General features: G+C 45.8%; 1 protein-coding gene and 1 non-coding gene across 2 annotated transcripts in view; both read right to left on the bottom strand.

Annotated features, from left to right (window-relative positions):
- The window catches only part of SLC7A14 (solute carrier family 7 member 14), a 33,454-nt gene extending 16,983 nt beyond the window's left edge, over window positions 1–16,471 (bottom strand). The window contains exon 1 of the mRNA XM_056849442.1: window positions 16,152–16,471. Coding sequence (XP_056705420.1) covers window positions 16,152–16,455 — 304 coding nt within the window. The 5' untranslated portion in view covers window positions 16,456–16,471. The remainder of the gene's footprint in view (window positions 1–16,151) is intronic.
- On the bottom strand, window positions 4,123–4,194 carry TRNAI-GAU (transfer RNA isoleucine (anticodon GAU)). The gene has a single exon. It is a non-coding gene; the product is annotated as a tRNA-Ile (tRNA).
- Window positions 16,472–18,862: the final 2,391 nt, after the last annotated feature.

The following is an 18,862-nucleotide window of genomic DNA, read 5'->3' as shown; positions in this document are numbered from 1 at the left end:
CTTCAGTATAACAGAAAAAAAATTGCAATGTTAACAGCAGCGCTGATACAATCCATCCTTTACAAGCAGCCCCGCTCTGTGTTTATACTGGCAGACCTTGTTACTGATTCAAGGCTGTTCTTCTTTCTCCGTTCTGAAAGACAGACTGTTATTAACACCACTTAGATCCATGGCAGCAATGCCAGCGCGGGCTGTCAATACCCTGTAATTGAAGAGTGAATCCCAGCCTCCGCCTATACGAGGGTTTATAAACAGGTACAATTTGGAGCCAATTCTACGCTGTGCAGAGGCACCAATTGGGGACTTTTGACTGGTTTTCTATTGATGATTTGCTTGAATTTTCCAGCCCAGTTAATTCTCAAAGTGTGGGCCAAGACAGGCTAGTAGGCAGCAACATAGCTTCTAGCATATCATTAAAAAATAGATTGACAGAGCCACTCTGAGCAGTGTTATACCTTTCTAAGGCTATTGAAGTCACCAGGATTGCACTGTAAATCGTAAAAGACCCTAATGAGCCCCAAACGATCTGCTCACAAAGGAGGCTGCCTTCTGCATCTCTGCATGATTCTTCTTCTTGTTCTTCTGATAAAGGAAAGGCGGCTAGAGATTCACTTAAAAAAATGAAAGCTGGGAATTCAGAGAACGTGCCACGCCAATTAATACAACAGTACTATAGCGATATGCCCTGACCTAGATGGCCCAGGCTAGCCTGATCTCGTCAGATCTCAGAAGCTAAGCAGGGTCAGCCCTGGTTAGTATTTGGATGGGAGACCACCAAGGAATACCAGGGTTGCCGTGCAGAGGAAGGCACTGGCAAACCACCTCTGTTAGTCTCTTGCCATGAAAACCCCAAAAAGGGTCGCCATAAGTCGGCTGCGACTTGACGGCACTTCACACACACACATAGCGATATAACGATATTTTAGTGCTGCTTAAAAAATATATACCCCCCTTGGCAGGGGGAGGAAATGATTGCTGCGGGGACAAGGTCAGGGAAAATGGCTGCTGTGTGAGCCAGTAAATCCAAATTTACCCTCCCACACAGCATCCGTCCACTTGACGGCGATCCTTCCCAAAACTTCAAAGCAAAGCAGATTTGAGAAAGGTCAGAGAAAAGCCAGGGAAATCCCCCCTACCTCACAGGGTTGTTGTGTGGCTAAAATAGAGAGGGGTAGAAAGATGTTGTAAGCTGCTTTGGATCCTCATTGGGGGAAAAGCAGGATAGGAATCGGAATAAATACGCGAGGATTTGAAACCTGTTCTCCTCTGGCCAAATCCAACACTTTAACCGCTACACCATACCTAGGGTTGCCAACCTCCAGGTAGTAGCTGGAGATCCCCTGCTATTGCAGCTGATCTCCAGCTGATAGAGATCAGTTCACCTGGAGAAAATGGCCGCTTTGGCAATTAGACTCTATGGCACTGAAGTCCCTCCCCAAACCCCGCCCTCCTCAGGTTCCACCCCAAAAACCTCCCACTGGTGGCGAAGATGGACCTGGCAACCCTAACCATACCGTTACTCACTTGGGCTAAATTTGCATTGTTCCTGTATTTCTACACTCATGGCAAATGAGCTGCTCGAGGATCAGAAATCTTGGTCAGGATTGTACCACTTCAGAATGCAGGGTGGTATGTTGCTGCGAACGCATCCTCCTCATATTTATTTCATTGCTTTATTTATTTAAGACATATCAGGGAGATATTTTTTAAACACCGCTTGCTTTGGTCTCGGCAACCATTTGTATATGAGACCTTGATTTCAGTCGAAGATTTCCCCCCACGCTATCCCTGCTTTTGCAATTAAAAACCCACTGGATATGCCCATCTTGTTGTGCAGAAGTAGGCTGTTGAAAATTAAACGCTCTATCGGGATCCTGCATATTTCATGCCTTTTTAAACTTGCCTGGATAATAAAAGCTTTTTTTGTGAGATATTTGAGACTTTTATTTCTATAATGCCGCCTGGGGACAAGGGAAGTAAAGAAGAAACAACTCTCCAAACGTCCCCTAGCCTGTCAAGCCATTATCCCGAGCCGATTAAAAATGCATGCAAGCTGCAAAGGCTAGACACCGGCTGATAAGTGGAGGCCTGAAAGATTTATGAAACAGATGCCTTGATGAAGACAGGTATTCCGTTCCAGGCTTTGACTTGGAAAACCGTCTTGAAGTCAGCCGCTAGCGTTAGCCCATAGCCCGGCGAGGTGGAGCAGAAGGCTGGTGTTGATACACAGAACGATAAAGACTCAGAAATGTCTGATTAATGTGACAAGGCAGCCCAGAGATCTCGTTCCAGTTTTCATAGGAGGGACTTGACATAATTCTCTGGGCTCTGGTTATGGGCTTTTGTCAGGACCCAAAGTGGTCTGTGCCTGTTTTCCTAGTATTTTTGCATGCACAGTGTGGGGGGGACACTACAGCCCCTTAAGCCTTCTTGCAGTAAAACTCTGGAGGATCCCCTGTCTTGCAGGGACAACGTTTTGGGGACAGCAGTAGGAAGAGAGGAACTGAAGAGCTTCCATACGTGGATAGCATTGCCAGCTCCAAGTTGGGAAATACATGGAGATTTGGGGGTGGAGCCTCAGAAGGGGGGGTTGAGGAGGGGAGGGACATCAGCGGGGTATCATGCCATAGAGTCCACCTTCCAAAGCAGCCGTTTTCTCCAGGAGAACTGATCTTGGACAGCTGGAGATCAGTTGTAATAACAGGAGGTCTCCGGATGGCACCTAGAGGAGGGCAACCCTACTCTCTTGGTTGATGGTAACGGCAAATGTGGGTCTTGCAAGCTCCAGAGGAGGAGGAGGAGGAGGAGGAGAAGAAGAAGAGTTGGTCTTTAGATGCTGACACCTACCTGTGAGGTAGGTGGGGCTGAGATTGCTCTAAGAGACCTGTGACTAGCTCAAGGTCACCCAGCTGGCTTCATGTGTTTTGGAGCAGGGAAACCAAGCCGGTTCACCACATTAGAGTCCACTGCTCATGTGGAGGAGTGGGGAATCAAACCTGGTTCTCCAGATTAGAGTCCACCACTCCTAACCACCGCTCTTAACCACTACACCACGCTGGCTCACAGATCTAATGCATCATAAAAGTTATCCAAAGTATTTTTTCCCCTTCTTTTGCAAGGCAAAGGAGTGTTTCAGCACCCCTTGGATGGAAACAAGTGATTTTTCTATATCAAACCACACAGATTCAACACATTCCGGGTTTCTTGAGGCTAGCTGCCGCTGCCAGAAATCCAATTATTTCGTGTATGTGACATGAATACAGCATCTCTTTTATTGGCCCATTAAACATTCACACAAATAGCAAAGGCCTGTTCCAGATTTTCTAAATGACCAGAGATTCCGACAAGAAGACCTAGCGTGTGTCTGCAATTTTTCTTTGCATTAGGGATTCGATTGGTCCAATTTGGTTCAATTGTGATGTTTTATTTTGAAAATGTCAACCGGACCTATAAAACCGTTGGCTGGAAAAGGAGCTTTGGTAATTTTTTTCTCAGTGTACCCCAGCTGTTAAATACTATAGCGGCACGAATATAATAATGACATTTATTTGGGAGCACATGAACATCGCTGAATAGTTTGACCATTCATAGGAGCTTTTCAAAATCCTTATTCTTTGGCTCCTTAGGAAAAGTGGTATTTCAGACACCCTCCAGAATGTGGTTTTTTTTACCTATATTTCCCACCCTGTTTCAGGACTTAATCCTGATCCTTTTTAAACATTGCGGGAACCCTAAGCACACCCAGACTAGCCCAATCTCATTAGATCTTGGAAGCTAAGCAGGGACGGGCCTGGTTAGTACTTAAATGGGAGACCACCAAGGAAATCGAGGGTTGCTACACAGAGGCAGACAGTGGCAAACCACCTCTGTTATTCTCTTACCTTGAAACCCTACAGGGTTGCCCTAAATAGGCTGCATGGAAAGCATGCAGTCTGCCAAAGATCACCCTGAGGCCAACATGGCTAGGGTTGCCAGGTCCCGCCAGTGGTGAAGAGGGACCTGGCAACCTTAAATTAGACCCTTGGTCCATCAAAGTCAGTGTTGTCTACTCAGACCATCAGCGGCTCTCCAGGGACTCAGGATGGGGTCCTTCCCATCACTTACTTGCCTGGTTCCTTTAACTGGAGATGCCGGGGGTTGAACCTGGGACCTTCTGCATATCAAGCAGATGCTCTACCACTGAGCCACAGCCCCTCCCCAACCATGGCTCCCTTCCCCTCCAGAATTATTATCAAGGAGAAAGGTTTCTAGCACAGCGGTGCTGCTTCTCCATTTGCAGGGAATTATTAATGTAGAGGAGCTTTGGAAAATGTAATCTACTTGCAGCTGGAAGAGGTACATCATATAGCAAGTACTTATTTACAGCCCTTTAAAAAAAGCAACTGATTAGACTGGCTGGAAGGTTTGGGATAATTATAGAGTCATCAAGGAAATCTATGGATTATAGATGAGATGTCAGAAGAAGAAGGTTGGTATTGAAATGGGAGGATTACCAGATGCCTGTGTCATCTGCATCATAATTATATATATGGTTGTATATCATTTGTATATATTTTCATATTTATCTTGTAACTGACACGTCTTGGTAATTATTAACACTCAATGGCAGATTTTTTTTGCATGTTATTCTCATGTAAATTTGTACCCATTGTTATTATGGACAATGTGTCTGGAACTTTAGTCCTGCGTTGAGTGACATAAGACATTTTACTTCTAAACTGCACACAAAAAGATATACGTACATACGCACAGCTGCAACTAACAGATGCAGTTGTGCAGTTTTATCATTACTCTCGTTCAGCTGTTGTTCCTTCCATTTTGTGATCATGCAAACAGGAGAAGATAAGAGGAAGAGTCGGTTTTTATATGCTGACTTTCTCTACCACTTAAGGAAGAATCAAACCGGCTTACAGTCACCTTCCCTTCCCCTCCCCACAACAGATACCCTGTGAGGTAGGTGAGGCTGAAAGAGCTCTAAGAGAGCTGTGACTAGCCCAAGGTCATCCAGCTGGTTTCTTGTGGAAGGGTAAGGAAACCAACCCAGTTCACCAGATTAGCATCCGCCACTCATATGGAGGAGTGGGGAATCAAACCCGGTTCTCCAAATTAGAGTCCACCGCTCCAAACCACTGCTCTTAACCACTACACTACTACACTACACCATAGCTGATGCCTTTGGGAAGGTTATCAGGGGGCACAAGTGAAGCACACTACCTCTCACATGTTTATCCTGTCTTCCCTCTAAGAAGTTCCAAACAGTGTACATGTTTCTTCCCTCCTCTATTTTATCCTCACAACTCGAGCTTCATGGCCGAGGGAAAATCTGAACCTGGTCCAAGCCCAGTACTCTAATCACTGCTCAACAACAGTCCTCTGTATTTTGCAACCTGAGACTGGTTCCGTTCAGACAGTGTGTGAACCCATGGTTTAATTCAACTAAATATGGTTAGTGTGATTTCTGAATGTAGGCCATTTCACCAGCTATGGTTGGTTAGGGGTGGTGTTCTTAGAGGCTGTAACTAGGGTTGCTAGGATTGCTTCTCACCACTGGCAGGAACTTTACAGGGGCATGGCTGGTGGCTGCAATCAGCGTGCGCGCAACCCGTGTGATACACTAAACCCAGAAGTGACTTTGGCATGCCACATGCACACCATTTGCGCCCCTCATCCATGGTCCTTCTTCCATCTAGTGACTAGCCCAAGGTCACCCAACTGGGTTCATGTGTAGGAGTGGGGAAACAACCTTGTTCACCAGATTAGTGTCTGCTGCTCATGTGGAGGAGTGGGGAAGCAAACCCAGTTCTCCAGATTAGAGTCCACTGCTCCAAACCACTGCTCTTAATCACTACACCACACTGGCTGAGGGTCTGCAGGCAGCCTGGTGGATTAGTGGGCTTTTGCTCACCCCCACTGGGCAGTTGGCAAGCCTAGCTATAACAATAGAGTTGGAAGAACTGCCTGTTGGAAGATCTACTTTGATACAGTAGGAAACAGGGTGTAGAAGGGAGAAGACTTTAGCCTGAGCCGATGTTTATTTATTGAGTGACCCAACATTAGGATTGCCACACGGCCTGATAATCAGTGGGAGTCTGGTGGGGCACTGTCAGTGGTGATGTGACATCACTTTCAAAGGAAACCTGGAAGTGACATCACATGTCTCTATTGTAAAACCATAGACTTTCTGGCCATTCCTACAGAGGAAGGGTGTTATTTCTGGGTTCCCCCTGGAAGTGAAATCACTCCATCAGCCCAACTGTGATTTTTTTTCTTCTGCCCCAGCAACCATTATGCCCGTTTTAAGATGTACAAAAAACCTTAGCTGTAACTTAAAGAGTGGTCAGTTGTTTGGTACAACTTGGTGGTGATGTTTCCTACCTCTGAACTCACCTACACTCTTTCTTCAAAGCCCAGGTGAGCCAGCAGAATGCAAACATCCTAGCGACGCCCTCCCACACAGCAGACAGAAGGAAATGAAAACAGAATTTGTCAAGATAAACCAGGATTTGAGTGATTGTGAGCTGAATCCTGGTTTCACAAACTAACCATGGTTTTATATCACATCTGACCTGAGCCATTACCTTCTACAGTAGGTTTGCCAACTCTGAGTTGGGAAATTCCTGGAGGTTTGGGGGTAAAACCTGGGGAGGGCGGGATTCGAGAGGGGAAGAAGCTCAGAGGGGTATAATGCCATACAGTCCATCCTCCAAAGCCACCGTTTGCTTCAGGGGAACTGATCCCTGTAGTCTGGAGATCGGTTGTAATTCTCCTGGCCCCACCTGGAGGTAATTCAGTTGTAATTCGGTTGTAATTCTCCTGGCCCCATTTTAATGTTTTAATTTTAATGTTTGCTTGGTCTCTTAAGCAACAAGCTGCTTACTTTAAGCTGTATCAGGAGACAACATAAAGTAAAATGTGTGATTTTGCTATGCTTCTGTCTTATAAGAACATAAGAAAGGCCATGATGGATCAGACCAAGGTCCATCAAGTCCAGCAGTCTGTTTACACAGTGGCCAACCCGGTGCCTCCAAGAAGCCCACAAACAAGATGGCTGCAGCAGCATTATCCTGCCTGTGTTCCAACGCACCTAACATAATAGGCATGCTCCTCTGATCCTGGGGAGAATAGGTATGCATCATGACTAGTATCCATTTTGACTAATAGCCATGGATAGCCCTCTCCTCCATGAACATGTCCACTCCGCTCTTAAAGCCTTCCAAGTTGGCAGCCATCACCACAACCTGGGGCAGGGAGGGAGCTCCACAATTTATTTCCGGGGCTGGATTCTTGCATTGTAATTCTCACATTACTTTTTTGACCCCCTTGTTGGCCAACTAGAGAAGAGAACCGTTCTTTGAATAAGGTAACCCCCAGCGCTGCTCCTCCTCTGCACCGTTTGGAATCAAGGCGCTTGATGAGAACGGCTGCTGAAGGTTAAGCAGAAGGTGAAGCAAAATATTCAGTTACCCGTATTTTGTAACTCCCTGGCTCTGCCCGGCTTTCGCTTTCCAAGAATGCGTTGCTGTTACAAATAACAAAACTTGCAATGATCAAAAAGGGGAAAATGGCTGAGGAGACTATAAAAATACAGCTCGGGGCTTAGGAAAATGTTTTTCTTCAGGGGATATGAAAGCATTTCAAGATGAAAGCAGAAAGGGAACAACCAATACAGCAAACTTGTTATGATCTTCCCTTTTTTTAAAAAAACATAACCCCTTGTGGTGGAGGTAGGAGATTTGCTGTTCTGTACAAGCAGCCTTGATTAAATTGCGGTCAAGTTTTTGGTACCTAAAGTCATCTCTGAATGGAAAAGTACCAAATTCACAGGATCAGATGCTTGGATGTGATTCTTTTCTGTTTCAGCGGCTGTGTTGAGCCTGATGCTACTCAAGTCTACTAATGCAACACACTGCAAAAATTATGGGTAGCCATCTCAGTAATGTATTTTTGCTATGGAGCCAAGAGCAGCTGCACAAGGTGGTTTGAGGTCACAAAAAATAGTGCCAGGGGAAGACTGAAGTCACTTCTCTCCTCATGTCATAGCCATGAGCAAGAACAGACCGGCTTGCTCCTGGTTCTGGGAGGCTCAAAACCCCCATTGCTCATCTGATAGAAAGACCAGTCATCACGAAACCCCTGGAAATACTTCCTAGTAAATAAGTAAAGTGTACTGACAAGTCTTGCCGGTTTTCAAGGCAAGATATGAGCAGAAGTGGTCTGCCATAGCCTTCCTCTGCACAGAAGAAGAAGAGTTGGTTTTTATATGCTGACTTTCTCTACCGCTTAAGGAAGAATCAAACCGGCTTACAATCACCTTCTCTTCCCCTCCCCACCACAGACACCCTGTGAGGTAGGAGAGGCTGAGAGGGTTTGAAGAGAACTATGACTACCCAATGTCGCCCAGCTGGCTTCATGTGGAGGGGTGGGGAAACCAACCCGGTCCACCAGATTAGCATCCACCGCTAAAGTTGCCAGGTCCCTCTTCGCCACTGGCGGGAGGTTTTTGGGGCAGAGCCTGAGGAGGGCGAGGTTTGGGGAGGTGACGGACTTCAATGCCATAGAGTCCAATTGCCAAAGTGGCCATTTTCTCCAAGTGAACTGATTCTCTATTGGCTGGAGACCCGTTGTACTAGCAGGAGATCTCCTGCCACCACCTGGAGGTTGGCAACCCTATCCACCGCTCCTGTGGAGGAGTGGGGAATCACACCTGGTTCTCCAGATTTGAGTCCACCTCTCCAAACCACTGCTCTTAACCACTACATAGCAGCCCCTGTCTTCCTTGGTGGTCTCCCATCCAAGTACTGACCAAGACTGACCCTGCTTAGCTTCTGGGCTCTGATAAGATCAGGCTAGCCCAGGTAGTGAGGGCTGCTGCTTCCCAGTATGTTTTAATTAAAGTGATAAGGGTAACTATCCTCCTTCCTTTGTTTCCATCTGTGGTGTAATCAAAGTCTGTTTGATCAGCTAAATGCGTCACTTGGCTCATGAGGTTACCAGCCACACCTGACACTGCGAGCTTTTCTCCTGCTAAGGAAGGGGTCCCCCCCAGCAACAATTTGGGTGGGGCCTCGAACACCCCACGCCAGCTGCTGGCTTCAGCAGAGAGGTTTGTTTTCCCCTCTAGCTGGAGAGGAACAAAGGCCTGCCTGGAAATGGATAAGTGGAATTCTGGGGACGTAACTGTTTCATGCCCTCTTGCAATAGCGCTTTTGAGCGCTGAGAGCCAAAATACTTGTAATGCTGGGGATAAGTGATGAGATTCCCTAGATGTTGGATTTAGCTGCAGGGAGGGGGGCAGGATGGACTGAGGCCAGGTGCCGGGGAAGAGCAAACCAAAATGATCAGGGGGCTAGAGCAACTGCCCTATGAGGAGCAGTTAAAACGCTTAGGGCTGTTTAGTTTAGATTAGAAAAAAGACAGGTAAGGTGAGACATGATCGTGATCTATACAACTGTTAATGGTATGGAGAGAGTGGAGAGGGAGAAGCTTTTCTCCCTCTCTCGTAATACTAGAACATGGGGTCATCTGCTGAAGCTGGAGGATGAGACATTCAAAACAGATAAAAGGAAGTATTTCGTCACACAACGTATAGTTAAATTGTGGAACTCCCTGCCCCAGGATGTGGTGATGGCTGCCAACTTGGAAGGCTTTAAGAGGGGAGTGGGCATGTTCATGGAGGAGAGGGCTATCCATGGCTACTAGTCAAAATGAATACTGCTCATGATGCATACCTATTCTCTGCAGGATCAGAGGATCATGCCTATTATTTTGGGTGCGGTGGAACACAGGATGGTGCTGCTGCAGTCGTCTTGCTTGTGGGCTTCCTAGAGGCACCTGGTTGTCCACTGTGTGAACAGACTGCTGGACTTAATGGGCCTTGGGCTGACCCAGCATGGCTTTTCTTATGTTCTTATGTTATGCTCAGCCTAACCTACCTCACAGGGTTGTTGTTCTGCTAAAATGGAGAAGGAGAGAATGTTGTAAGCCGGCCTGGGTTCCTACTGGGCAGAAAAGAGGGGTATAAATGAAGTCAATATAAATGAAGAAAATGTTAACATGTAAATTGGCCCAAATGTACCAGGATAGAAACAGAATTCATGCCATCATATTCCCTAGTACTATGTATGGGTGTGAAAGCTGGACAGTGAAGAAAGCTGATAGGAAGAAAATAGATTCCTTTGAAATGTGGTGTTGGAGGAGAGGGTGACGATTCCATGGACTGCCAAAAAAACAAATCAGTGGGTTATAGATCAAATCAAGCCTGAACTGACCCTAGAAGCTAAAATGACTAAACTGAGGCTATTGTATTTTGGTCACGTCATGAGACGACAAGAGTCACTGGAAAAGACAGTCATGATAGGAAAAGTTGAGGGCAGCAGGAAAAGAGGAAGACCCAACAAGAGATGGATTGACTCAATAAAGGAAGCCACAGCCTTCAATTTGCAAGTTCTGAGCAAGGCTGTCAAAGATAGGACATTTTGGAGGACTTTCATTCATAGGGTCGCCATGAGTCGGAAGCGACTTGATGGCACTTAACACACACAGAAACAGAAGGGATGGCAGCTCTCCTGGGTAAGGCTGTTTAGCCTGTTGCTATATATAAAAGTCACCCCTGGTCTAGATTGTCATTGATTTCATTAGATCAGCTCCTGGCTCAATGACAGTCTCCTAGATGGAAAGACACTCCGTCATCACTCTCATGTACAACAACCATCTCATGTCCAAGAAAAATTAATCAACTCTCAACATTAGTATTTTCTCTAGATGGGGGTGGGGGACTGCTTTTCATAAGAACATAAGAAAAGCCCTGCTGGATCAGACCAACTTCTATCAAGTCCAGCAGTCTGTTCACAGTCTGTGGCCAACCAGGTGCCTCTAGGAAGCCCCCAAACAAGAAGCCACTTGGATATCCTACAAACATAGGATGAAGTCTCCCAATTCTATCATGCACATGTCAAATATTAACATTCACCTGATCACAGAAATACCATACCCACAACATTCTTTTTTAAAAATTATTATTATTATACAAAAACTTTTAATGGCATAGATCACACAACATTCTACAGTGAGGGAACCCATAACTTCTGGAAGAGAACTTGGCCAGTATATTTCTCAGCTGTAGAAAATAGTGATTGGTAGTGTTTACTATGAATCCATTTATGGGAGCAGGAGAATTCATGCCTTGAGACCCAGCGTGGTGTAGTGGTTAAGGGCGGTGGTTTGGAGCGGTGGACTCTAATCTGGAGAACCGGGTTTGATTCCCCACTCCTACACATGAAGCCAGCTGGGTGACCTTGGGCTAGTCACACTCTCTCAGCCCCCCCCACCTCACAGGGTGTCTGTTGTGGGGAGGGGAAGGTGATTGTAAGCCGGTTTGATTCTTTCTTAAGAGGTTGAGAAAGTCGGTATATAAAAACCAACTCTTCTTCTTCTTCCAGTTAGTTACATTTCCACGCATTAGCAGGCGAAAGGAATATGCTGTCTAATATTTATAACTGTCTATTACAAGCTGAGAGTAAACCGCAGGGGGGAAAAATGGCAAAGTCCTGGAGAAAAGAGCTGAAAGCCCCAGTAAATCCAGAGGTTTGGCAATTCGTGTTAAGATGTGGTTTTAACATTTTCTGTAAACCAAAGAAAATGTAATAAAAATGCTATACCAGTGGCACCCGTCATCCTCTACATTGGCAACAATTTATCAAGGAGCTAAAGGGGATTGTTGGATATGTGGTAATGCAAATTTTATACATTTATGGTGGGAATGCAGAAGAGTGGTAGAATACTGAAGTACGATGACTACGGTGATCTCATAAGGTATAAAGAAAGAGGTACCACTATGCCCTAAAGTTTTCTTGTTGAACTGCATGGATTTCCTTCTGGAAAAAGTCCATGAATTTGTGCTTAATGCAGTAACATCAACAAGGTTAATACTTGCCCAAAATTGGAAGAAAAATATAATAAGTTTTTTTAAGTTACATCTCCATAACCTCTCGTTTGAATTTGAAAAGAAAGATGGTAGTTTCCCTTATTGACAAGTTCCAAAACAAACTCTGCACCAAAACAAAAGCAAAATGCATTGGGGACAAAAAGAAGTTCTTAGAGTGACTTGTGAAAACCTTATGATGTCGCATTTTACAAGATTTCCCTTTTGATTGGATCTTGTTTTAAATCAGCCCCTCTTTGTAACACCCCCCACTTTCTGTTGCAAATATAAAAACATAGACTTAATGGGTGTACAAAGGGAAGGCGGCGTGATATAGCCTGATCTCGTCAAATCTTGGAAGCTAAGCAGGGTCAGTACTTGGATGGGAGACCACCAAGGAAGGCTGTGCAGAGGATGGCAACGGCCAACCACCTCTGACTCTCACTTGCCTTGAAAGCCCCTTGCTAGGGTTGCCAAAAGTTGTCTGTGACTTGACAGAGCTTTATGTATATAACAGATGCACACTTCATGCATCTGATGAAGTGGAGCTCTGATTCAGGAAAGCTCATGCTGGATCAATGGGTCTCTCAAGTGCCACTGGACTCCTGTTCTACAGACAAATGCAGCTGCCCATCTGGAATCTCCAGACATTACACTTAAAGGCCATCTCTTGAGATGCTGACAAAAGTCCCTGAAGAAGGAGCAGAACCCATTTGTTAACTCATAAGTGTGGGACCTAGTTTCCAAAGCTTTTCATTATGTGCATCCTGGCAGTTCAGCATGACTCCGAGCATGATTAAATGTCACTCCACGTGGAGCTTTTGTGAAGGGGCATCTCACAAGAGGAGGCTAATGCATGCATGACTCTCACCTGAGCCTGCCTCCTTGGAAAAGTATTTGTGACCCTGTCAAGCGATATAAAAACTCTGTGGTGTTTGACCTCTAATGACTATTTCTGACATACAAGTCATCATGTGACAATAGGGCCGGCGCCAGCATGCCCTGAGATAGGGCATCTGCCAGGGCCCAGAGCTGCTTGCAGAGCCCACTGTCCCCTGACTGCTCAACTCTTCTGCCACCAGCTGCATCGCCCTTCCCCTGCCTGCTCACTTGAGAGCCAGCATGGTGTAGTGGTTAAGAGTGGTGGTTTGGAGAGGTGGAGTCTGATCAGGAGAACCAGGTTTGATCCCCCACTCTTCCACATGAGTGGCGGACACTAATCTGGTGAACTGGATTTGTTTCCCCACTCCTATAAATGAAGCCAGCTGGGTGACCTTGGGATAGTCACACTCTCTCAGCCCCACCTACCTCATAGGGTGTCTGTTGTGGGGAGGGGGAGGGAAGGCGATTGTAAACCAGTTTGATTCTCCCTTAAGTGGTAGAGAAAGTCGGCATATAAAAACCAGCTCTTCTTCTTCTTCTTCTTCTTCTCCTCCTCCTCCTCCTCCTCCTCCTCCTCCTCCTCCTCAATTATGTTCAGGTTTTCTGATGTGCTAAATGTGCTATGGTTTCTCAACTGTTGTGAAAGATCTCGTTCTCCCTAAAGGAAGTGTGTGCTGTCTCTGTTTTCTGCCAAGCCATAGGGCTGAATTATAAGAAGTTGAAGTTTTCTTCGGAAAATCTCACTCCAAAGGGTCCCAGGTAACAAGCCCCTAACCTGGAGGTTAGAGCAAATTAACAGTGATTTTGGGCAGTATCCTTCCTGTAGATTGGCCCTGATAGTTAGCAAGGAAAGCAGTTGAGTTCAGAGGTAAGGGACAGGCTACTGCTCACATCCAATGGAAAGGTTTGGAAGCATAGACAGCGGGTGATTAATAAAAATACCAAACATTAACTTCTCTGAAAAAAACAGGCAGTGAAGCATCATGTTTTATTGCTGTTTTGGGATCTCTCCATCTTTCTTTGGTCTCGGATAAACAATCTGCTCAGTCAGGCACAAAGCCTTCCTTTAATAGTCCCACAAGGAGCCCCGCAGAAGACGAACCTACTGATCTGTCTCTTCACTCTCCTAACCTGAAAGCATTGGGGAAACAACCGGCCTCAAAAGAGAGATAAAATAATGAAGGCTCTCTCCACACAGGGATGATTCCCCGTTGTAGACTCTTTGCTGCTGTGAATAGGGAGGCATTTGCAGAGGTAATGAAGTCTTCACATGGGGCAATTCTCTGGATTTCCCTCCTGGTCCTCCCATGCCCATCTCCCCCCTACCCTTGTGCTACTGGAGAGCTTACTGTAAATAGGCAATAGATATATTGTTATAGTGCTATAGTAATAGACTGACTACTTTTTCTTTTAAAGCTTGCAAAAGGTTTTCTTGTGGTGAGAGAATGGTGAGCACAAAGGAATGAGGAAGAAAAAATGGTGCTGGATGCGGGCAGGGAAGTTTGGAAATGCAAGCCTTCTCATCCATATGTGGCCCACCAGCTTTTCACAGCTTTTAACTGCATAATGCTCACTGCAGCTGATTACATGGAGGCATGTATGCACATGGACATGTGTATTCACAAAGACATATATGCGCATAGAGCTCACTGCAAATGGTCAGCTGAATGCTCAGACATGGGGACGGGGTGAACAGGATTGTATCCACTATGCACAAATGGAATTCTGTGCTTTTAAATATCTGCACAGAACTCTCTTTCTCTCTCTCATTTGGTTACCTGAACACTGGTAAACCTCCATTGGAATTCCAAACTTGTACGAGAAAGTAGAATTCAGTGCAGTGACCAACGGCAGCAGGAGAGAATAAAACCATCCACTTTCTTTTATGTTGGACACCTTTCCAACGTTTCAAGAAAGGCTTTTAAAAAAACAACAACCCAGCAGGAACATTTTATTGTATCGACAATTAATATGTCATATTAAGGTTTTTCTAAGTTGTCTTAGCCAACACCCACTTTCAAATCCAACCTATCAATAAAAGTCTCGGCAACAAAAGCCTTCTTTCAGCAGCAAACACTGGAACACTGTGTCTGCTTGCTATCACTGAACTGCAAAGGACAAACGCCAGAAATAAAAGGATTCTGTAGAAAGCACCTGCCAAGTCATACCCTTGAAGCCAGGTTTGGGTGGCTTTCGTTCAGTGCTTGTTTACTTCTTATTTCTTCCAATCCAATGAAATACAATCTGTGATTTACAAATTAGGTCACAGTCCTCTGTCTAATAAGAAGAGGTCCTGACCTGGATGGCCCAGGCTAGCCCAACCATTCTTCCTTTCTTCCAGAGCTTACAAAGAAGCTGTTCCAAGCATGAACAATATGGACTAACTAGGGTTACCCTGACCTGGATAGTCCAACTGGCCCAATCAGGTAAGATCTTGGAAGCTAAGCATGGTCGACCCTGGTCAGTATTTGGATGGGAGACCACCAAGGAAGTTCAGGGTCACTGTGCAGAGGAAGGCAATGGCAAACCACCTCTGAATCTTGCCTTGAAAACCTTATGAAGTCACCATAAGTCAGCTGTGACTTAACCCTATGAGGTCACCATAAGTCAGATGACTTGATGGCAAAAAAAGAAGAGTTGGTTTTTATATGCCGACTTTCTCTACCACTTAAGGGAGACTCAAACCAGCTTACAATCACCTTCCCTCCCCCTCCCCACAACAGACACCCTGTGAGATAGGTGGAGATCCGAGCTGTGACTAGCCCAAGGTCACCCAGCTGGCTTCATGTGGAGGAGCGGGGAAACAAATCCAGTTCACCAGATTAGCCTCCGCCGCTCATGTGGAGGAGAGGAAAATCAAACCCGGTTCTCCAGATCAGACTCCATTGCTCCAAGCCACCACTCTTAACCACTACACCAAGCTGGCTCTCTCCTGTTGCCAATTTTGAGTTGGGAGATTCCTAGAGATTTGGGGTAGGAACGAAGGGAGCAGGGGAGCGGTAGGACCTCCGTGGGGTTTAATGTCATAGAGTTCACCCTCCAATGCAGCCATAATGTATATAACCTGAAGGTCAGTTGTAATTCCAGGAGGTCTCCAGGCCCCACCTGGAGGTTGTTAACCCTAGGGCTAATGAGATCAGGATTAAGGGCAGGTGTTCATGAAACAGAAACTAAGCCGCCACCTCAGATGATACACAGAATCAGTTATAATTTTGTCAGGTAATAAAGGGTAAATACAGTGATACATTGCGGAGAAGACTCACCAGACCTCAGATGATACACAGAATCAGTTATAATTTTGTCAGGTAATAAAGGGTAAATACAGTGATACATTGCGGAGAAGACTCACCAGACAAAATGGAGGCTACAGCTGCAATGATGAAGGAAACAATGACGCCAGGGCCCGCCATCTCTTTGGCAACCAACCCAGAGACAACGTACATTCCAGTGCCGACACAGCTTCCAACACCCAGGGAAACCAGATCCACAGTCGTGAGTACCTGGGCCAGCTTGGTCCCATGAGATGTGGTAGCACCAGTCCCTTCCAACATGGATTCCACAGGCTTCGTGCGGAGGATTCTAGAATGCATGGCGTACCACGTGGCGCCCCACTGGATCCGCCGGGGATCCAAGTACGACAGGATGCCACTCATTGCAACGTCAGGGAATGGAAACAAATGCCGGCAGAATCGGTGTGAATTCAACCAGGTCCAGCGATGGAGCTTGAGAGCATTCACTTCAGCAGATGAGCAACCCACCTCAGAAAAGGTCCACGACAATTCAAAGCCTCATCCGTGTGAATGTGAAGATTTTGTAAACCTTTGGGTGGTGGTGGCTGAAGCCTTCTTATATGCTCCTGTAATGAAAAAAAAATATATGACTGGTGGGTGACTGGAGAAAGAGCGAGAGCAATCATGAAGATTAATATGTTACTTGGTTCAGGAAAGATCTTACATTTACATTAATTTCCATCCAAATTTGTGAGCAACCTGCATAGCCCTGATAAGCCTGATCTTGTCAGGGCTTGCAATAGGGTTGCCAATCTCCAGGTACTAGCTGGAGATCTCCTGCTATTACAACTGATCTCCAGCTGATGGAGATTAGTTCACCTGGAGAAAATGGCTGCTTTGGCAATTGGACTCTATGGCATTGAAGTCCCTTCCCTCCCCAAACACCGCCCTCCTCAGGCTCCACGCCAAAAACCTCCTGCTGGTGGCAAAGAGAGACCTGGCAACCCTAGCTTGGAAGATAAGCAGGGTTGACCACCAAGGAAGACCAGGGTTGCTATGCAGAGGAAGGCAGGCATATCTCTTGCCTTGAAAACCCCACGAGGGGTCGCCATACTTTGGGTGCGACATGACAGCACTTAGTTATTAGATTTGTGAGTTCTTGGAGAGAGATCTCTGAAACAAATGCTTAAGGCTGAACAAATGGACTGATCGTATGAGAAGGACAGCGGCAAAGTTCATTTAACTTAACATAGGTAACTTGAGAGATCTGATAGTAAATTCCATTCTAGAGACTTGTTGAGTATCCTTGGAGGCAAGTATTTTCGTAACTCATAAAGCGGACTGAATTTCTCCTGTCCTCCTTACTCAAAACAGGAACTCTGATGATAACCAGCTTATATTTAAAAAGTATGGGGCCACTGGTTAGTTAGATAATACGGCCTGATTCTAGGGTTGCCAACCCCCAGGTACTAGCTGGAGATCTCCTGCTATTACAACTGATCTACAGGCGATAGAGATCAGTTCACCTGGAGAAAATGGGCGCTTTGGCAATTGGACTCTATGGCATTGAACTCCCTCCCCTCCCCAAACCCCGCCCTCCTCAGGCTCCACCCCAAAAACACCTGCCAGTGGTGAAGAAGGACCTAGCAACCCTACCTGATTCAGAAATACATTTGTATCATTGTGGGTTTTTTCTATGGCTTTTATGCAGAAGAAGAAGAGTTGGATTTTATATGCCAACTTTCTCTACCACTTAAGGAAGAATCAAACCAGCTTACAATCACCTACTCTGCCCCTCCCCACAACAGACACCCTGTGTGGTGGGTGAGGCTGCGAGTGACTAGCCGAAGATCACCCAGCTGGCTTCATGCGAAGGAGTGGGGAAACAAATCCACTTCACCAGATCCGCCACTTCACTTCACCAGCGTCCGCTGCTCATGAGGAGGAGTGGGGAATCAAACCTGGTTCTCCAGATCAGAGTCCACCGCTCCAAACCACTGCTCTTAGCCACTACACCACGCTGGCTCCCTGTGGTCACCCCCGCCAATTGCTTTGGGGCTTCCTTTTGATTATGCATCCCATTTCTGCCCGTCAGAGATTGCCTCGCTCTCCCCATGTGTTTGGTCCACATTTTCCAGATGCTGTTTTAGCCAGAATCTGGAAAACACGGACAAAACACGTGGGGAGAGTGAGACAACCTCTGACGGGCGGAAAAGGCATGCATAATCAAAAGGAAGCCCCGAAGCAATCGGCGGGGGTGACCGCTTGGCAATTTCTCTGCATAAAAGGCCTATGTTTGATTATGAGGTACATGATCCAGAGCCTGCATATGCGCTTGATTCTTTTGTTATTGCATTTTTGCAATGTCTGCTTTCACTGTATTTTTGGACTTCATAGGCTACAAGAAAAATAACATAAGATTCTGGTGTTTTCTTCCACAAAGGAAGTTTATGCTGTAAAGAGATGCCCTGAGCTTTAGGGGGGAAAGCATGAAACAATATCTTTCCAACCGCCCGAGGAAAAACAGTCTTCTCTTCATTTCCATAAAGGCTTTCTCTTCTCCCTTATAACTCCTTGTTTTTAATATATACAGGGATTAAAACAATTTAGCAAGAAAAATGGTGCTAATGTGATTGTTTTGATTGACTGAAACTGAGACTTTTTGCAGATATTTACCCCCAGGCAATGGTAACCCAAAAAGAACTCAAAGCTCACTGTGTTTTCATTACGGGATTTTTAAAGAAAGGTCATTGGTTACACATTAGAGTGGTGTACAAGATTTCTTCCCAGAAATCTCGTGCATATATCCCATTCCTAAGTTTCTGTGCCC

Source organism: Euleptes europaea, chromosome 5 (genome assembly GCF_029931775.1).
Source record: "Euleptes europaea isolate rEulEur1 chromosome 5, rEulEur1.hap1, whole genome shotgun sequence".
Classification (NCBI taxonomy): domain Eukaryota; kingdom Metazoa; phylum Chordata; class Lepidosauria; order Squamata; family Sphaerodactylidae; genus Euleptes; species Euleptes europaea.
The sequence above is the reverse complement of the archived record's forward strand: the minus strand, read 5'-3'. Positions and strand labels throughout refer to the sequence as shown.